The sequence below is a fragment of the Alligator mississippiensis genome, chromosome 3 (assembly GCF_030867095.1).
Source record: "Alligator mississippiensis isolate rAllMis1 chromosome 3, rAllMis1, whole genome shotgun sequence".
Classification (NCBI taxonomy): Eukaryota; Metazoa; Chordata; order Crocodylia; family Alligatoridae; genus Alligator; species Alligator mississippiensis.
The window spans coordinates 114,533,891-114,551,790 of NC_081826.1; the positions used below are offsets into that span (position 1 = coordinate 114,533,891).

At 46.8% G+C, this 17,900-nt stretch overlaps 1 protein-coding gene and 1 long non-coding RNA gene across 2 annotated transcripts; both read right to left on the bottom strand.

Moving 5' to 3' along the window:
* Positions 1–3,021: 3,021 nt before the first annotated feature.
* On the bottom strand, positions 3,022–6,249 carry LOC102575359 (acyl-coenzyme A thioesterase 13). The gene is made up of 3 exons (XM_019490610.2): positions 6,016–6,249; positions 5,046–5,207; positions 3,022–3,903 (listed from the first exon to the last, which is right to left on the bottom strand). The coding sequence occupies exons 1-3, from the start codon at positions 6,247–6,249 to the stop codon at positions 3,886–3,888; spliced, it is 414 nt and encodes a 137-aa protein (XP_019346155.2). The 3' UTR covers positions 3,022–3,885.
* Positions 6,250–10,380: 4,131 nt separating this feature from the next.
* On the bottom strand, positions 10,381–14,776 carry LOC132249354 (uncharacterized). The gene is made up of 2 exons (XR_009460793.1): positions 11,895–14,776; positions 10,381–10,955 (listed from the first exon to the last, which is right to left on the bottom strand). It is a non-coding gene; the product is annotated as an uncharacterized LOC132249354 (long non-coding RNA).
* Positions 14,777–17,900: the final 3,124 nt, after the last annotated feature.

Below are 17,900 nucleotides of genomic sequence, written 5' to 3' on the forward strand. Positions count from 1 at the left end.
AAAGCAAGTCTCTTTAATAGCTTTTTTTGTCTACCTAATGTCACTCACTCTTCCTAGCAATTGGATGAGTTTCCTCATCGTTCATGAGTTTCCTTCTGTCTAGACTAAGAACAAGTGTTTTGAAAATGGGTGCTGATTTATACAGGGGCCAGTCTCAGGACACTACATCACTGACTAACTGCAGATACAGACCCAATGCCTGTACAGGATGACAGCTTTTCTAGAAAAGCTATTTTGTCCTAAGGATTATGAACAAGGGGTGGAGGGGGAGCAGTCTTGCTGTATACCAGCTGTTCTGCGGTACCTGCTCTGTGTCTGCTCCTATCCCAGGGTAGGTGAAAACTGAATTGCACTAAGTCAGCATTTGTTTCATTTAGGGTAAATTGCCTCTGCTGAGCTTTTACTCACCAAAAATAGTTACTGAGAAACCGTTACCTTTGTAATGTACTGTAACTCGTCTGTCATCTTAGAAACAATACTCATCATTGAAAGCACCTTTTACAATCTGTACTGGACGGTTACAAAAGACAATCTGGTAGCTAGGATAGTTTAAATTCTCTTGAAACTGCATTGTTTTGTGTAGATTTTTAATTCAATCTATTTAAAAAAAATACCTGTACCCAGGGGTGACACGTGGGGTGCATGTGCACCCCCTAAGTGTGGTGGTGCACCTCCTGCAAAAAGTGTCGGCAGTGCTTGCGGGTGGTTGCTGCTCACCACCCCACTGCTGGCAGCGTCTGCAAGCAGTCCACGATTGCCCCTGGCCGCCGCCAATGCTGTTGGTAGTGCCTATGAGTGGTCTCCAGCCCCTGGTCGCTGGCGTCAGTGGGAGCGCCAGTGGCATCTGTAGGAGCTCCCCTATTTGCCGCTGCCAGTGTAGCTGTGCCCCCCCCAGCTGCTGGGAGCATGCACCATTCATGCCTGTACCATTTCATAGACTCCTGATCAGACTAGTTTTCCCCAAATAAATTAATCTTCCTCTTTCTAGTTAGTGCTGGAGTTAAATGCCACAGAAGCTAAATTCATTAAACTGGATCTTTGAATTAATAGGTTAGCAATACATACAAATGGTGAAAGTAATTTTGTAAGAGCCTTAAAAACATTTCACTTGTTAACTTCACGTAACATAGCACACAGCATGTGGTCATTTTGCTCTACAAGCCCCTGTCCTACATACAGACCCAGAGGTGAAGTGTTCAAATTAATTAACATTCAGAACAACACCCTACGCTAGGGGTAGGCGATTTTGGCTGGAGTGTCGAAAAATCACAATGTCTACCTTGGAAAGTGTCGAAGTGCTGGCATGCCAGAAAAACAAAATGAGGGGGGAGGGTGTGTGTGTGTACATGGCAGGATGCACTACATATTAGTATATTTAATAATCATAAATGTTGCCTTTGTTGTTGCATATTCCTTTTTTGTTGAGCATGTTGCAATGAGAGAGAGAGAAAAAAGAGACAATGAGAGAGAACCAGACACACACGCAGAGAACCATGTGCACAAACAGAACCAGAACACACTCGGAATGGACACATGCGCGCACACATCCAGAACCAGACGTGCACACATAGGACCAGACAGAGGCAGATAAGCAAATGGAGCTGGGCTCCTGGACCACTGGACAAAGTCTGCTCTGAGGCAGGCATGTATGCACCTGCTGGTATGGGTCTAATGCCGGAGCCTGGAGCAGATGTTTGCAGCCTCCTGGCTGCAGCCAGCCCAGGCTTTGGGTAGCTGCTGCCAACTATGGCAGGGCTTGCAGCCACCCAGCAGCCTGCTGGGAGCAGCCCAGGCTTCGTGGCTGGCAGCAACTGCCTACAGCCCAGGCTGGCGGTGGTGTGCCGAGCAAAATGGTCTCGGCACATGTGCCGGGGGTTGCTGGCCCCTACCCTACACTTTTAATCAGCCTTTCTCAGTCCCTCCGTTACTTTCATTTATCAAGTTGCATTAAATCTAAGACAACTGAGAAATGAAAAACACTTTGATAATTTTTATGAATCTTTAATGGACTGATCCAAAATAAGTGGCCTGGTTAATAACAATGTCCTGTTTTCTTATGCATAAGGCAGCACTTGTACTACTACAATGAACAGGCTGTTAGGAGGAAGAGTAGAAATCACTGGCACCTCTTGAAACTTCCCCATGCCCTCTGCTAGTAGAACACCTGCAACAGTGTCATATTTCAACAGGGCCAGTCAAATACCATTGTATACATAATCAGATTTTCAATTCTTAATATGTCTGGGCATTTTTTATTGCAATTACCTAGACATGACAAATTCTAAGTGCTAGAATGTGACCAGTTATTACAGTATTGCCCCGAAGCCTCTGACCTTGATTCAAGAAAGCAACTTCTAGCACGGATTTAAGTTTCAGTGGGAAAATTCCATACGCACGTAGTGGCAGTGTCTCATCAACAGCAACAGTTGGAAACTATATATAAAGTATTTTAATTAAGTCCTTATAACAATTTCTGCCTTTTAATCTCAAAGTCCCTATTGCATGTTTAAGTTGTAGTTTCTGCCTATTTCTCTTCAAACCTTAATTATTTCTGTATTTGTTTTTCCATTTCCTCAGTCCCCTGAAAACCTCTATCCTTTGCACTTTATTACTTTTGCCTGTGGAAAAGAGATGGGCGTATTTAGAATAGAAGTCTGCTCTGAGGCAGGCATGTATGCACCTGCTGGTATGGGTCTAATGCCGGAGCCTGGAGCAGATGTTTGCAGCCTCCTGGCTGCAGCCAGCCCAGGCTTTGGGTAGCTGCTTTGGTAGAAGTGATGTCAGGAAGTAGGAGAGACTGAACTCAATAGAAGTCTTGTTTAATTGACACAATTATTGCTTTTCCTTTAACCTACTTGCTGCAATAGTTGACAACTCTGAATTCTTCATATAAACTAAACAGTTTGATTGATGTAAAACATTTCAAATAAGCTGTTCAAGGAATAAATTCCAACAAATATTTAGAGAGCTAAAATTGTTCAATTCCACAGGCAGCAGACTTTAAGTGGCCCAACAAAGATAAAGGTTGAATGTTGATTTATTTCAGTACTCAAATAAGATCATGTACACTGCTAAGGGGCAAAGGTACATGCAGTCTAGGATGGCAGGGTTTCTTTTAATAAGTAACAGGAAATAAAACATCTGAATGTGATACATGTGTTCATTAAGCTAAACTGATTTCTAATAATGTGAAAATCCCATTTATAGTACCTGGCTTAGACTTTTTTTAAAATAACCATTGAATTTCATGGTAAAAATAGAAGTAAAGCATGTTTGTTTGTTTTTTCGTTTTGCAACATATTCTTCCTTCTGATTCAGAATTTAAATCAGAATTATCACCTCTGCCTGATCTGTTCCTTTATGATGTTACTTTAAATACCATTCTGTTGTACAAAACAAAAAGCAGTCTAATACTGAATTTGACATGTGAAAGGTGATTAACTGACAGCTTTGGAGACATGGACACCAAACATTAGCTACCCTATGGTGCCCTGCCAGCAGGGCTGAATTCTGGTTTGAAAGATTTGCTTTATTCTCTTCAGACACAAAAATGGCAAGATCAAACTCCAGCTTTCAGTCAGAGTAGTCAAGGACTACAATTAGTTGAAAATTAGTGTCAGTTAGTACTGGATCTGAGACTAAACCCATTTAATATAGGCCATCTACTAGCCTTCAGTTATACCTTAAAACAGAAGACTGGATTTCTTAAGGCAAAGCTTTCTCTCTCTACAGATCATTTTCTTATACTAAGGTCCCAGGTACTTTGTGTGTCTGCCTTGTGCTACTATCTTTCCTGTTGCTTTGTTCGTTAAATCTGCGGTGGTGAAAGCAATTCTTCTTCCTTGCTTCATAACCTGACCGGTAATCAGCATCTCTTCTCCCATCTTAGGAGCTGATATGTATCTTGAAGAAAAGAGAATGAACAGGTAAGGGTTTATACACATGTTGCAAACCACAGAACATTCATCCATTTAAAATAAACATGCTAGAGTCACCATCCCCACCCCCCATGCCCTCTTAGACAATGTCCAGGCCCAAATCCCCACCTCTCCAGAGATGGCATCAGTTGGCAGAGCTCCTGCTTTATCCATTTTGAACAGAAGTTTACTATTGATACCACATCTCCCCGATGAAACACAGGGAGGGGGGACAGCTTTCTAGTCTTCTTGGAAACAAAACAACGGGTATTAAATTATACACTGACAGGTCAGTGCCTAGTCCCATTTTGCCCTAGTATCTCTCCTAAGGCTTCTATAAATTAGCCTAGTTGCAAAATGCAATTGGAGCTCTGTCTCTTGGGAGCTGTGAACCTCAATAAGACAGAAGCTACTCATCAGATTTTAATAACTTCATAATTTTCTCCCACTCCAAGAGAAGTCTCACTTGAATTTAGGCTTTTCTCATAACTTTCTTGATTTGCCTTCACTTTTGCACAACAGGCAGCTCCTCTAAGGAAAAAAAAATAGGTGCTCCTATACATACTTAAAAACATCCAGCCCCCCTAAACAATAAAGTTGGAGAGGGTAGGAGACTAAGAGGAACAAAGACTGTACAGCAAGGTAGATGTTTGTCATTACTTAAAGGCTTTATACAAGGTGGCCTACTTAATAGGTTAAACTCAAATCCTATGGCTCCTGGATCAGAGACCTGTTTGTCAAAGCATCCATGCAAGAGAAGGAACAAATTGAGCCCAGATTAACCCCTTGTACCTACATATTACTTCCTACCCTCAGGAAGAACTTGTTTTTAAGGTTTGAAATTTAATGCATGAAAAGACTCCAGAATCAGGACTTTGTCACTAAAGCTGAGCCATAAACTAAACTTGTAATTAAAAGACCACCTCAACCTAGTATCTTAGTTACCTGAAGTTTTCCCTAAACCAGATCTGGGTTGAATTCAGTAGAACTAAGTCTTTCAGAGCCACCCTAGATCCTCCTACAACAAAGGGGTCTAGGTCCTATTGGTGAAAGGTGACAGCGGTGAAGACTTAACCCCTTGCAGCACAAATGTTCAGTACATAACGTTATGTTCATGTCCACACTGACTCCTGGTTCTCCTCTTTCTGTGTTCATCAATGCTACTGTTGACACAACATCTACTAGGGTGGCGGCCAAGCCTCCGTGCAGTGTGCCAGCCCTGTTTGTGTGCTGCTCCTCAACTTTCATTTCACATACAACCTTCCCAGGAATTGCAGAAAGAAGTTTAATCTGAAACCAAACAAACACAATCCTGTTACTCTCAGGCAACTGGTAGGGGAGGGATGGGATGGGACAGGGGCCACATTGCCCCCCCCCCCTCATTAGTTATGCCTCTGCTTCTGCCTGCTTCACATTTAGCAGATAAGCCTAATCCAGGTAGGAGGATGCTACAGCACCTGGGCGAGAACCAATGAGGTAAAGGGAGGTAGCACAAGGTGGTTGTCAATGTGGGGTGCTGCCAAATCCAAAGAAGCTGTGGAGGGGCACCTGGACTCTGAAATGGCTGAGAGCCACTGGCCTAGAAAAACCACCCACTCCACTTCAAGTCTTTACCCTCACAGAGGTGTATCCAGTGCAGCTTAATGTGGCACCACTTCCACTTGGCAGCAGATGCAGGTGGAGCTGCCATGCTGTAGTCTCTGGTGCACATCAGTTAAGGGACAGGGACCCCCTAAGCACATGCTGCAGGGTCTCTCTTTGCTACTCTTTCCTATCCTCTTGCACGTTCCCATGTCCAAAGGGAGGCAGGATCGGACCTGATGATCAGGAACTCCCACCCAACTCAATATCCCTCCCCCGCCCAATTCCGCTGGCATAGGGGTGTCCGTCCCTCTGGTGACCAAGCCTATTGAAGCGGATCCTTTTAGGGGCACAGCTCTGCCTCGGCCGCTTGGCTTGGTGGAGAAGCCGGCAGCACAGCCAGCGTCCTGAAGGCTGCAAAGCGCCTCTCCCCGCCCCCCTAAGCGGGATCCCCAGCAAGGAGTCCCAAGCGGAGAGACGCTAGCAAAGGTGCCCAAGCTGCCCCCGGGGACTCCACCTTGTCATACACGCGATCGAAGCCAGGCGTGTCCACGAGGCTCTTCACCACCTCCCGCAGGGACTGCAGCGTGAGGGCGGCTCTCATGGCGGGGCAAGGGCGGAGAGCCCCCAAGTGACTGCACTTACTGCTGCCGGGGCGGGTGTTATCGCTGTCCCGGTCCCGGACTGAGGGAGGGCTGCGGGAAGGCTTTCCTACTCCTCCGCGGTCCAAGCCACGCCCTCCGCGTTCCATTAGCCGAACTCAGGGCCGCTTCAAACGCTTGGCACCGCTTTTGGCTTTGTGACGTAAGCAGGACCTCAGACTCGCTTGGGCCCCAAGGAGAGAGCTGCGCATGCGCAGGAGAGCGCGGCGGGCAGGGATGAGATGGGAGGGGGACGTGAGTGTCCCGGGGATGCGGAGATGTCCTGGCTGCCCACCCCCCCCCCCCCCCCCCCCCGCAACCCAGGGACACCCATCTCCCCCTCCCATCCCACCCCTGCCTCAGGCCGAGCTTCCCCATGTCCCTGCCCTGCCTCCCAGGACAGGTGCCCCATGCAGGGAGCCCCGAGCTGGTGGCTCCTGAGCAGCCTGGCCAGGTGTATGATAATGATCGTGTTTGCAGGATCATTTCAACCCTTGTGCAATGTACGATCAATGACAGCAAAACTGTTCAAAATGTAGGATCATTTTTTGAGGCAGCCAATTGATGCAGCATGTGTAAAACCCAAGTCACTCGTGGGGAGTCTTAACTGACTTTTGGGTTTGCTGTCAGCACTTCCTTATGACTGCTTGCCTTGAACTAAAGATTTTTGTTTTATTTTAATTCCAGGTCAAATCAACCAGCTCAGTTCCAAATTGGATTGACTGAGGAGCACTCAATCTTTCAAAACCCGTATCAACTGAGCAGGCAGAACTCAATCATTCTGAACACTAGGTATATGGTGCCCCCACTGGTGAGCATCCTGCACACCAGGCTCTCACCCTGGGATTTCAGCTACTCCCAAATCCATTGGCAGGCATCCTACATGCAGGCCCAAGCCTAGAGGTTTTGGGATCCAGATGCCCCCACTTGATCTTAGCCCACAAGCAGGGCTGGCCCATCCTATCCTGCAGAACTCGTGGCCACAGGGGGGCCCTCAGCCAAGGGGCCGTGTCCCGCTTGCCCCCTGCCACCTGCACCATGTTTAAAGGGCTTGATGCAGACAGGGAGCCCCTTCCCAGCTGAGCAGGGGACGAGTTCCTGGCTCTGCTCCCACCCTGCCCACAAGTAACTGGACTGGACACATTTTGGTGCAAGCCACCAGCACATCATGCACCCAGTCGCTTGTGTGTTTAGCTACCACAGTGAGGCCAGTCCCGTAGCAAGGGCAGTGTTGGTGGTACACAGGGTGCCCTTGCATTGCCCCTATCACCAACTCACGGGTGGTCTAGAGGGTTCTCGGACTGTCTCTGAGGGTCAACAGTTAGGCCCCTGCCCCATGTTACATATATCACACAATTGACTGGTGAATTGTGCGATAAATTTAGACTGGCCACATGTAGATGTTCTATCCAGCTTTAATTTGAACGTACAGCAGGGCCCTTAGAGAACAGGAGCAACTCTGGAATTTTTTTCCTCCAATTTTTCCAAGATTGTCACCACTAAGAACTAATTTAAGATCTCTGTTCTGACATGCTTATAGTCTAAACTGAACAAGGGAGAGTAAAAGCTACATTTGGATTTTCCTGCTACGACTGTGCTTATACATTTTGTTGTAAGTTATGTTATGATATGGTAAGAAATATTGAAAGAGCCAGTGCCAACAAAATTAAATACACACACACACAAATGTAGCTAAATTTATAGCAATGCAAATCTAGTAATGAAATACAGAAAATGAAGAGTATAGATGATGCATATCAAGCAACTGATTAAACATCTATTAAGTACACATTTATCTAAATGCATAACAATCTTATTGATATTTGAAAGCAAATTAATCTTAAAATTTCAGAGTCCTAAAGTTTTAAAAAGCCTCCAACAGGTGGCCAGCCTGTTAGGGAAAAGGACTTTTTACCTAGGTTTTGAATTGCATTTTTATAAAGCTCTTATCTTAGTTCATCTACAGATGGGCTATTCAGCATAAACTGTAAGTCAAGGCTGAAAAACAGACTCCAAGATGAATCCAGTTTTATACTCTATGGCTTAGCTAAAATAACAAAAAGCTTACTAACTAAAGTAAAAAAAAATATTAAAGCATTCCTAATAGGTCTTACTCTGATTAGTATTCACATGCCTATTCTTATTCCATCTCTAAGCTATAGTTTGTCTAAAAATTAGCCTTGTCTGACTACATAGTGTACTTTAAGCAACTTTAGCGACACCTTTAACCTAGGGTTTTTTTCCATTCCATCTTTCTTAAAAGTTCTACAATGGCTCTACAACTTGTGATGTCCTCTGACCTGATTATTTTCTTTGCTTCTTCTTCACTTACCCAAACTCCATTCAAGCAAATGCAAACAACTTCTATATCATATTGCCACTAACAACTTAAGGCCTACATTAAGCCTTCGTGGCAGGCAGATCGTGCCTGACCAATCTAGTCTCTTTTTATGACCAGGTTACGAAACGCCTGGACACAGGAGGAGGGGCGGATGTCGTATACTTGGACTTCAGGAAGGCCTTCGATACGGTATCTCACCCCATACTGGTGAACAAGTTAAGAGGCTGTGACTTGGATGACTACACAGCCCGGTGGGTGGTGAATTGGCTGGAGGGTCACACCCAGAGAGTTGTGGTAGATGGATCGGTTTCGACTTGGAAGGGTGTGGGCAGTGGGGTCCCGCAGGGCTCGGTCCTTGAACCAATACTCTTTAATATCTTCATCAGTGACTTGGACGAGGGAGTGAAATGTACTCTGTCCAAGTTTGCAGATGACACAAAGCTATGGGGAGAAGTGGACACGCCGGAGGGCAGGGAACAGCTGCAGGCAGATCTGGACAGGTTGGACAAGTGGGCAGAAAACAACAGAATGCAGTTCAACAAGGAGAAATGCAAAGTGCTGCACCTAGGAAGGAAAAATGTCCAGCACACCTACAGCCGAGGGAATGACCTGCTGGGTGGCACGGAAGTGGAAAGGGATCTTGGAGTCCTAGTGGACTCCAAGATGAACATGAGTCGGCAGTGTGACGAAGCCATCAGAAAAGCCAATGGCACTTTATCGTGCATCAGCAGATGCATGACAAATAGGTCCAAGGAGGTGATACTTCCCCTCTATCGGGCACTGGTCAGACCGCAGTTGGAGTACTGCGTGCAATTCTGGGCACCACACTTCAAGAAGGATGCGGATAACCTGGAGAGGGTCCAGAGAAGGGCCACTCGTATGGTCAAGGGCCTGCAGACCAAGCCCTACGAGGAGAGACTAGAGAACCTGGACCTTTTCAGCCTCTGCAAGAGAAGGTTGAGAGGTGACCTTGTGGCTGCCTATAAGTTCATCACGGGGGCACAGAAGGGAATAGGTGAGTATTTATTCACCAAGGCGCCCCCAGGGGTTACAAGAAATAATGGCCACAAGTTAGCAGAGAGCAGATTTAGATTGGACATTAGGAAGAACTTCTTCACAGTTAGAGTGGCCAAGGTCTGGAACAGGCTCCCAAGGGAGGTGGTGCTCTCCCCTACCCTGGGGGTCTTCAAGAGGAGGTTAGATGAGTATCTAGCTGGGGTCATCTAGACCCAGCACTCTTTCCTGCTTATGCAGGGTGTTGGACTCGATGATCTATTGAGGTCCCTTCCGACCCTAGCATCTATGAATCTATGAATCTACATAATGCACCAATTTTTCCCAAAGTGAACCTGGGTTCACAAAAGCGTGCACTCTCTCTATATATACACATATTAATTAGTTAGTCTGTAAAGGTGCATATCTGCCTGGTCTTCTGACTGTAGAATTGAACATTGCGTTGAAGAGTTGTAGAGTAGAAAATGTTTTGTTTAAAACCTTTTTGTACGTACTATTTACTATGCCTAAACCAGAGGTCAGCAACATTTCTGGGCAGTGCCAAAAACAACCACAACATTGACTTGTAAGCATAGGTGGAAGAATAAAAAATTATTCAGGGGGCTGAGCATGTATGTGCATGCACGTGAACTCAGCTCGCTCCAAGTGGGACATGGGATGGAGCCGTGAGCAGCTTGTCTGGGGGGCACTTGTGCAGGGAAGGGGGTGGCAGCTTCCACAGCTGTGTGCCCTTGTCACAATTGTCCTGGTAGTAACTCCCTTGATGAGCAGACCCCACAGGTTTTTGGAGTTTTACAGGGATCTTTGACTAGGTAAAAGAAGCATTGGTGCAGACCAAGTGGGGAAGGGGAAGCAGAGAAGGAAAAAGACACCTGGTTACCACCAGTTTGACTATAAAAGTTATTTATTGCTAAGTATATGAAATTTATGATGGTACTTGTAGTAACAGCCATGCAAGGAAAAACAAACAAAAACAATTACAATATTACCCTGGTTCAGTTGAGTATTTGGGGAAACCTACCTCAAGCTTAACTAATACAATTCAAGTTCAGAAAGCTATGCCTAGAGAGAGAGAGAGAGACCGAGAGCGAGAGCTGGGATCTCACCAATCCATGGCACTCAGGTGTTTTGTTGACAGGCAAAGTTCCTAGCATGATTGCTGAAGGTTAAACAGGCGACAAAAAGAGATGATCTGTTTATCTCAGCTTCTCGAGAACAACAGCAGATCGTGTCAGAGAGATTTTCCCTCTTGAAGCACATACTGTTTTCTGCTTACTGCTTTCTTATACCCTTAGTCCAGCCTCTTCAAAACATTCTTTTAGTCGTGTAAATCAAGAGAGTCCCAAGCCATAACTTACAGGGAAAATCCTGTTATTTAAACAGTTCTAATTTACATGAATTACCTTTTTCAGTGGCAAGGGGTTATCTGGTTTGGAATGTCTCAAGGAACTGATTAATAACCTGGAAAAAACATAAAGTTTTAAGAAGTAACCAGACACCTAGGAGCCGGCTTGAAATTATTATGCATATAAAAGATAAACTGGAAGGGATACCGCATTATTTCTTCTCAGGTGGCCTATGAACTCACATTTTCTTGCACTGTGAAGTCAGCCTCAGTGTTTTGTATTTTACCTGTTGTGAATAGCTTCAGCTTAGCGTGACTTTCAGATCTTACTGTAGTCTTTTACTGGTGCCTTGATTTGATCTGTTTTCTAAAACAGGAAATCCCAAGGGCACATGAAACATACTTAAGGGGATTGTTTGGAGTATTCATAAACATTGTGGGGAGGATATCCACCAGTCATCCCAGGAAAAGTATGACAGCATTTGTGGTCCGGGCTCCAATGGGCTGCACGTTGTGATGAACCCTTAACCATTGTTCAGATGTTGCTCATACCACCTCTGACTCGGTCTCTTGCCTCAGCATTCCTTAAACCAGCAACCGAGTTTTAGTCAATCAAGTTTAAACATGTCTCCCATACTGGGACCAGAGAATGTACAGCCCAAGGTGCCTATTAAACTTTTGTTCTGCTTAGTTCTGGTTAGGTGAGGTGTCTTCAGGAAGGACTTACATTGAAGATCTTGGTGATAGTCCATGCATGAAAAGAATGCAAAATCAGGACTGGTAACAAATCCAAAGCACAAGCCAAATGTGTAATTAAAAGACTACTTTGAACTAGTATCTTAACTGCTAGAGGCTATTCCCAAACAAAATCTAAGACAAGTTCAGTAGAACAGTCTTTCAGAACCAAGCTATTGTAATGCATCTTTCAAGTGCTGACTAGAACACAAGAAAGACTCTACTGAGTTTCTGTTTGTGGAAGTTGACAACAATGAAGACTTAACACCTTCAAGCAAGCAGATTCAATATATACATTATACTCTGTGGGAAAAACTTACCTCCTTTTGATGAGGAGAGGCGCCGGTGGGATGCCATGCTGGAAACGGAGCGCAGTGAAAGTGAAACTGCAGCGTTCCCATTCGCTGTGGCGAAGAAGAAAAAAAAAATGCTGAGTCAGGAGCTGGGATTGGCTCCCACGTTGGCATGGGCACACTTCAAAGGAGCGTGCCAGGGCCGATTCGCTGGCTGGAACCCTGCAGCCGGGATAAAAGGCTCGGCAGGGAATCAGCGGCGAGGACCGGAAGTGAGGTCTTCAACTGGCCTGGAGGGGCCTGGCACTGAAGGCAGTCCCAGCTCAGGGACGTGGCGGCTACCCCAGGAGGGGGCCTCTTCAAAGCATCAGAGCCAAAGCAGCTCCACAGCTTATCAGAGGGTTCTCCGTGGACATCGGAGATCCTCAACACAGGCTGGATATTGACAGAACCAGATAGAGAAGGGACCAGCAGACACAACTTATGGGAGGTACAAAACTCGAGCTAAGAGTGGGACGCTGGAGAACACAACAGGCTGGGACCAATGAGACCAATAAATAAAGCAAGGTGAGGCATAGAATAACCGGGTCAGATCAACGTCCCGATACCACCAGTGTAAATTCAAAAGGGGCCAAGACACCAAAAGGGTGCATGATACTAATCCTGGTGGGCCAGACAAAACCATCTGTGGTTGGTGTTAGGTGGGGTGTAGGGGAGGTGGAGCCCCAAGCAGGAAGGACAACCGGAATGGCTGGAGAAAGGTACCCATGGTAGGCAGGATAGACCATCTTCCTCCCATAAAAAGTAATTTTCCATCAAAGATGTGGCAGGGAAGACCCCCAAGGAGTACCAACCGAGGTCTGTTCTATTAACAAGCCTGTTCCTTCCTTAAAGCCACAGTGAAGCCAGAAAAATCACACAGACCTGACGCTCAGGTGAAAGGCACAGGAAATTATTCACTCATATTCATGGTGTCACCTAGAACTTCTCTCTGAGTTCATCAATGGTACTGATGACCATATCTCTCAAAGTGGCTATCAAGCCATGGTGCATTATGCCATGACAGTTAATGATGTCCTGCTCAACTTTCATTTTGCAAACAATTTTCCCAGGAGATGCAGAAAGATGAAACAGAAGGGAAGAATCAAAATTCAATTCAAGAAGGATGTGGAGAAGCTTGAGGGAGTCCAGAGGACAGCCAAGCGCATGATCAGAGGGCAGGAGAACAGGCCTTATGAAGAGAGGCTGAGAGCCATGGGACTCTTCAGCCTAAAAAAGCTCAGGCTCTGGGGTGACTTGGTGGCAGCCTATAAGTATATAAGAGGTGTGCATCAGGATCTGGGGGAATACCTGTTCACCAGAGCGCCCCAAGGGATGACAAGGTCCAATGGTCACAAACTCCTTCAAGACCGTTTCAGGTTGGATATAAGGAAAAACTTGTTTACTGTCCAAGGCCTAGAATAGACTGCCTCCAGAGGTGGTGCAAGCATCTACTGTGGATTCTTTTAAGAAACGTTTGGACACTTATCTTGCAGGAATCCTTTGACCCCAGCTGACTTCCTGCTCCTGGTGCAGCGGGTTGGACTCGATCTTTCAAGGTCCCTTCCAGCCCTAATTTCTATAAAATCTATGAAAATCCTGTCACTTTAAGTTCTCAGACTATTGACTAGTCCAGCCACTGATCCCAGAGAAAAGTTCAAGTTGAAAGCTAGCACTAAAGCTGAAATGAGGCTTATAAGAAACCCTACCCTCCCAGCCATTTAAAAGGGTCAACCCAGACATGTCTATAGAATTGTGACTGAAGGTTGTTTTGCTGGAGAAATTGATTACCACCAAAGAAAAACCCAAATATTCATGCAGACAAGTAACATTTAAGTGATCTTTCAGAAGTGCTGGTAGTTGTTTGTGAAGGGAGAATACTTCAAATAAGTAACCTTTATATCTGGAATAAAGCTAATATAGAGTCATGGTAAAGATTTGTTTTGATCTCTCCATCTGCTATAGTTGGGTGGGCACATTGGGGAGCGTACACAATGGAAACAAAGGCAAAAATTCTGAACTAGCTTGTTCTTTTTTACCTGAAACAACCTCAGTGAATATTTACATAATGGAACTAAGTGTTTTGACAGGAGTATGAGAAAGGTTAGCTTGACATGTTCATGGCTTGCTGTGTTGACAGTAATTATCCAGAATAAGAAGCTATACTAGTATGACTTATTTTATATGGATGTTCTTCCTGTTGATGTTTGCTTTTGGTTTTCTTATCATAGAAAAATCAGAGCTCCCCCTGACCCCTTCACTAACCAGGAAGTAGGGACAGTTTCCCCTGCAGCCACAGCTCCTGCCAGCAGGTCTCATCCTGTCTGGCAGCTGGGCATGCTGGGTGTGTGATGGGGGGATGTGGAGTTTGCTGGAGGTGGGGTGGGAAGGGATGTGGGGTGTGTGGCTGAGTGTGGGGGGGGATGTGTGGTGTATAATTGGATGTGGGGGGATGTAGGTGGGAGTGCGGTGTGTGGGTGGGTGTGGGGGGGATATGAGGTTTCTGTAGGGATTTGAGGGGGGGCTGCCACACGCCCACCCACCACAATCCATGCCCTGCAGTGCACAGCCCCCGGCGCTGGCAGCAGCAATGAGCCAAGCCATCAGAGAGGTCATGGCCCACTGTAGGCACAGCTCCGCAGCTGCACATTGTCACCTAACCCTTATGGAGAAAGGGCCCAGCCTGACCTGACTCGCCCTGCCCCACTAGCACATGGCTTTGTGCAGAACCCGCAGGTGGTGGAAGGAGCCATCCCGGTCCTGTCCCAAGGTGTGCTAGCGGGGTGGGCGGGGCCTGTTCTCCATGCACAGACTGTATGGCCCAGCTGGCTGCTGCTGCCAGTGCTGGGGGCTATGCACCACAGGGGTGGGGGGGGTGTGCCCCCATCAACCCCTCCCACAAACACCACACCCACCCACACAGCCCACATCCCCCCACATCTCCCCTACACACCCCACACCCAGAAACCCTGCCAGAAACCACACAGCCCCCCCCCCCCCCAACCAGTCCCTGCTTACCTGGGACAGTGCCTGGGTCCAGGGCATGCTGCAGCCTTGCCCCACTTCTGTTTGCCCTAGCACAATGAGGCAGCATACTGGGGCAGCAGGAGCATCATACAGGTGCTCTGGCCAGGTGCCAGAGTGTCTCTGGAGGACCCAGTTTCCGCTTGCCTTAGGGCATGCTGCAAAACCATGCCCTGCGCTGTTTTTTTTCTGGGTGTTTATTTTTGATACCTGGAAATCCAGTATCAAATTTAGAGCCTGAGCTGCAAATATGCAGCATGGGGAACATTTTTTCATTCTTAGTGTGCCTCTTGCAGCATCTCAAACTGGTTTGAGATGCTGCAACAGGCATGCACATGCTCATATGGACATGCCCAAGGGGTACTGTGGCAGGGCAGTGTTGGTGCCTGCCACTTTAAGGACTGAGCCAAGCAGTCAGCAGGTGCTTGATTGCCATGGCTATTTTTAGATCTCTGGCCACCTATATAAACAGAACAGTTTGCTGCTGGCAGAGCAGGCAGTAACATCGCCTGACTGCAAGGCTGTATGCAACATCCCCAGAGGTAAGGGCAGGAACTGTAGGGGATAGTTTGGAGGCTCCTGGTCCTGGGCATGACTTAAAATTGCACCCTGCTGGGAGTGGGTAGCCTGGCGGGAGTCTCAGTGGTGCAGAAGCCCCCAGGAAATACCATGCCATTTACCACTCCAGTGAAAGGCGGGTCAAGGCACCTTAATAACTCCAGTTCCCACACCCGGATGGGTTACCCCATGGTAGGGTCAAGAAGGTGGACCCAGGTTAGAGAGTGGGATATAGACTCAGAACTGTGACTTAGAATACCCTCGACTGGTCAATGCTGGGGTCAGGACCAGAACAGTCAAAAGGGCCAGGGACCCACCGTGAGGGATGCCCAGAGCTGAGGGCCTGGGGTTTCTGACTGGCCTTGGAGGTAAGGCCAGGGCCTGTGGCCAAAGGTCCCGGGGGGACCACGCCCGAGTGGGAGCAGAGTTCAGGGAGCTAGGCAGCCCTTAATGAAAATAGAGTGGGTTGCCTGATTGGAGGGATCCAGTTGGGGTCTGATTGGAAGGATTTTGGGGCCTAGTATGGGGCTGGTGATGTTAAGAACTGTGGATGCCATCTGCAAGGCTTGGACTGTGGTGTCGGGGAGGAACGGAGCCAAGATAGTGCCCCCTGGCATCGGGCCAAGAAATGGGCAGCTTCCCACCTAATTAACAACATAATTATATAACAACAAGGCATGGCAGGAGAGGAGGCAGGTGGTTGGCCCAGTAACAGGTGGGCAGAGCAATGGCAGATTGGCCCTGAGAAAGCCCCCTGTTACAAGTACTATTTTGCAGTAAGTTTTGGTGCACTTGCCTGGATCTGTCAGTCAGGTGCGTTTTCTGTAAGTGGAGTGCAGCTGGTCTAGAAAGGCTTGGGAGTCGCTTGCTTTAATTGGAGAAGGCCCAAAAATGGTTTTCCTATAAGCTGGAGTCCTTGGAAGAGAGCATGCCTAAGCAGCAGGGGAGATTCAGAGATGCCAGTATTGTTCTGGGGGACTAGAGCATCTTCTTTAAGAAAGTACTAGCATAGGAACATTCACCTTGGTACCATACCCAGCAGCTTTGAGACTGTTTGGACACTGCTCAGGAGATGTTTGCTTAAAGGACTGTGGGATCCAAAGCTCATGTCTGCTTCAGCAGTTTGAAGGTCGGTGGGGGTGGTTAGCCTAGGCTGTAAAAGACTTTTTTCCTGCACTTAACCTATGTGCTATACTAAGTATTGCAGGTTGTCTTCAAGGACTTGGCTGTCTCAGGAGTGGGGCAAAAACCCTGGTTCACACAGTCATGCTTTAGCATGCTTTAGGTTGAGTGACACTCAGTTAGAGCAGAGTTTGGCTGACTGATGTGGACAGACTGTCTTAAATTTCTGCTGGGCTCCCTCCCTTCTTGGGATAACTGATCTCCAAACCATAGTCAATGTTCCTGTGGGCACAAGGTCTGTAGCAAATTTCCCACTGCAGACAGGTAGTTAACAGGGCCCAAGCCTAAGGGTGATGCAGATTTGGTGGTGAAAGTATAAGGAAAGTTTAAGGGAAAAAAATCCCAGTAAAGAATTGTTGTGGTTTAATCCTCCAGGCTTCCCCCCCAAGTCATTTGTGAAAAGGCCCTGCTTTGGTTTTTCTTTCTGTTGCTAAGTATTCCACCATGTTCCTAGATTTCCTATTCAGGTCTCTTTAGTGTAGCTTGCATAGTATTGTATTGTAAAACATAAACATTACACATAGCAGAGAAATCTTGGGGACCCGTCCAAACATAGGTCTTCCTTTAAACTCTCCCTCTCACCCACTCCGATGGCTGTGCCTTGTTCAGCTGAAATTGTGAGCGTGTCAGGGCAGAGACTGTATCTTGGTTTTTGGCCCAAAATATAGCAATGGCACCATGCAATTGAACCGTAGGCTATAGAATTGTAGAGTAGAAAGTGTTCTGTTTAAGACCTTCGTGTATACACTATTTACTTTGCCTAAACTATGTGGTGAAACATACAGGACACATCTACACGACAGACTTACTGGTCACGTCTACACGAGCAGCTGACTGTGCAGCTGTTAGTGCGCAGTCATTTCGTACGTGCTTAGCCAGTTACTACGCAGTACTGTCCACACATGGTTATTTTTAAACGCTACTGCACAGTAGCAGCAAGGTACTGGAATTAGGTTGGAAATAAACTAATAAACTCTGCAGCAGAGTAGTACTTGTAAATATAAGTACTATCCTGCTGCAGCGTTTTTTACTCTGCAGCCCTGCACGTGTAGACACTGACCCAGCTGGCTAGGGCACGAGGGTGCTTCAGTGCAGAGCCTGTCTGCTGTCTAGCCCCAACACTGAAGCACCCTTGTGTCCCAGCCAACCCCTCTGTAGCATGGTGAGCCAGGGAGAACAGCCCCAGGCTGGCACGTTGACTCCCTGTGCCTCCTGCCAGCTGGGGCTGCT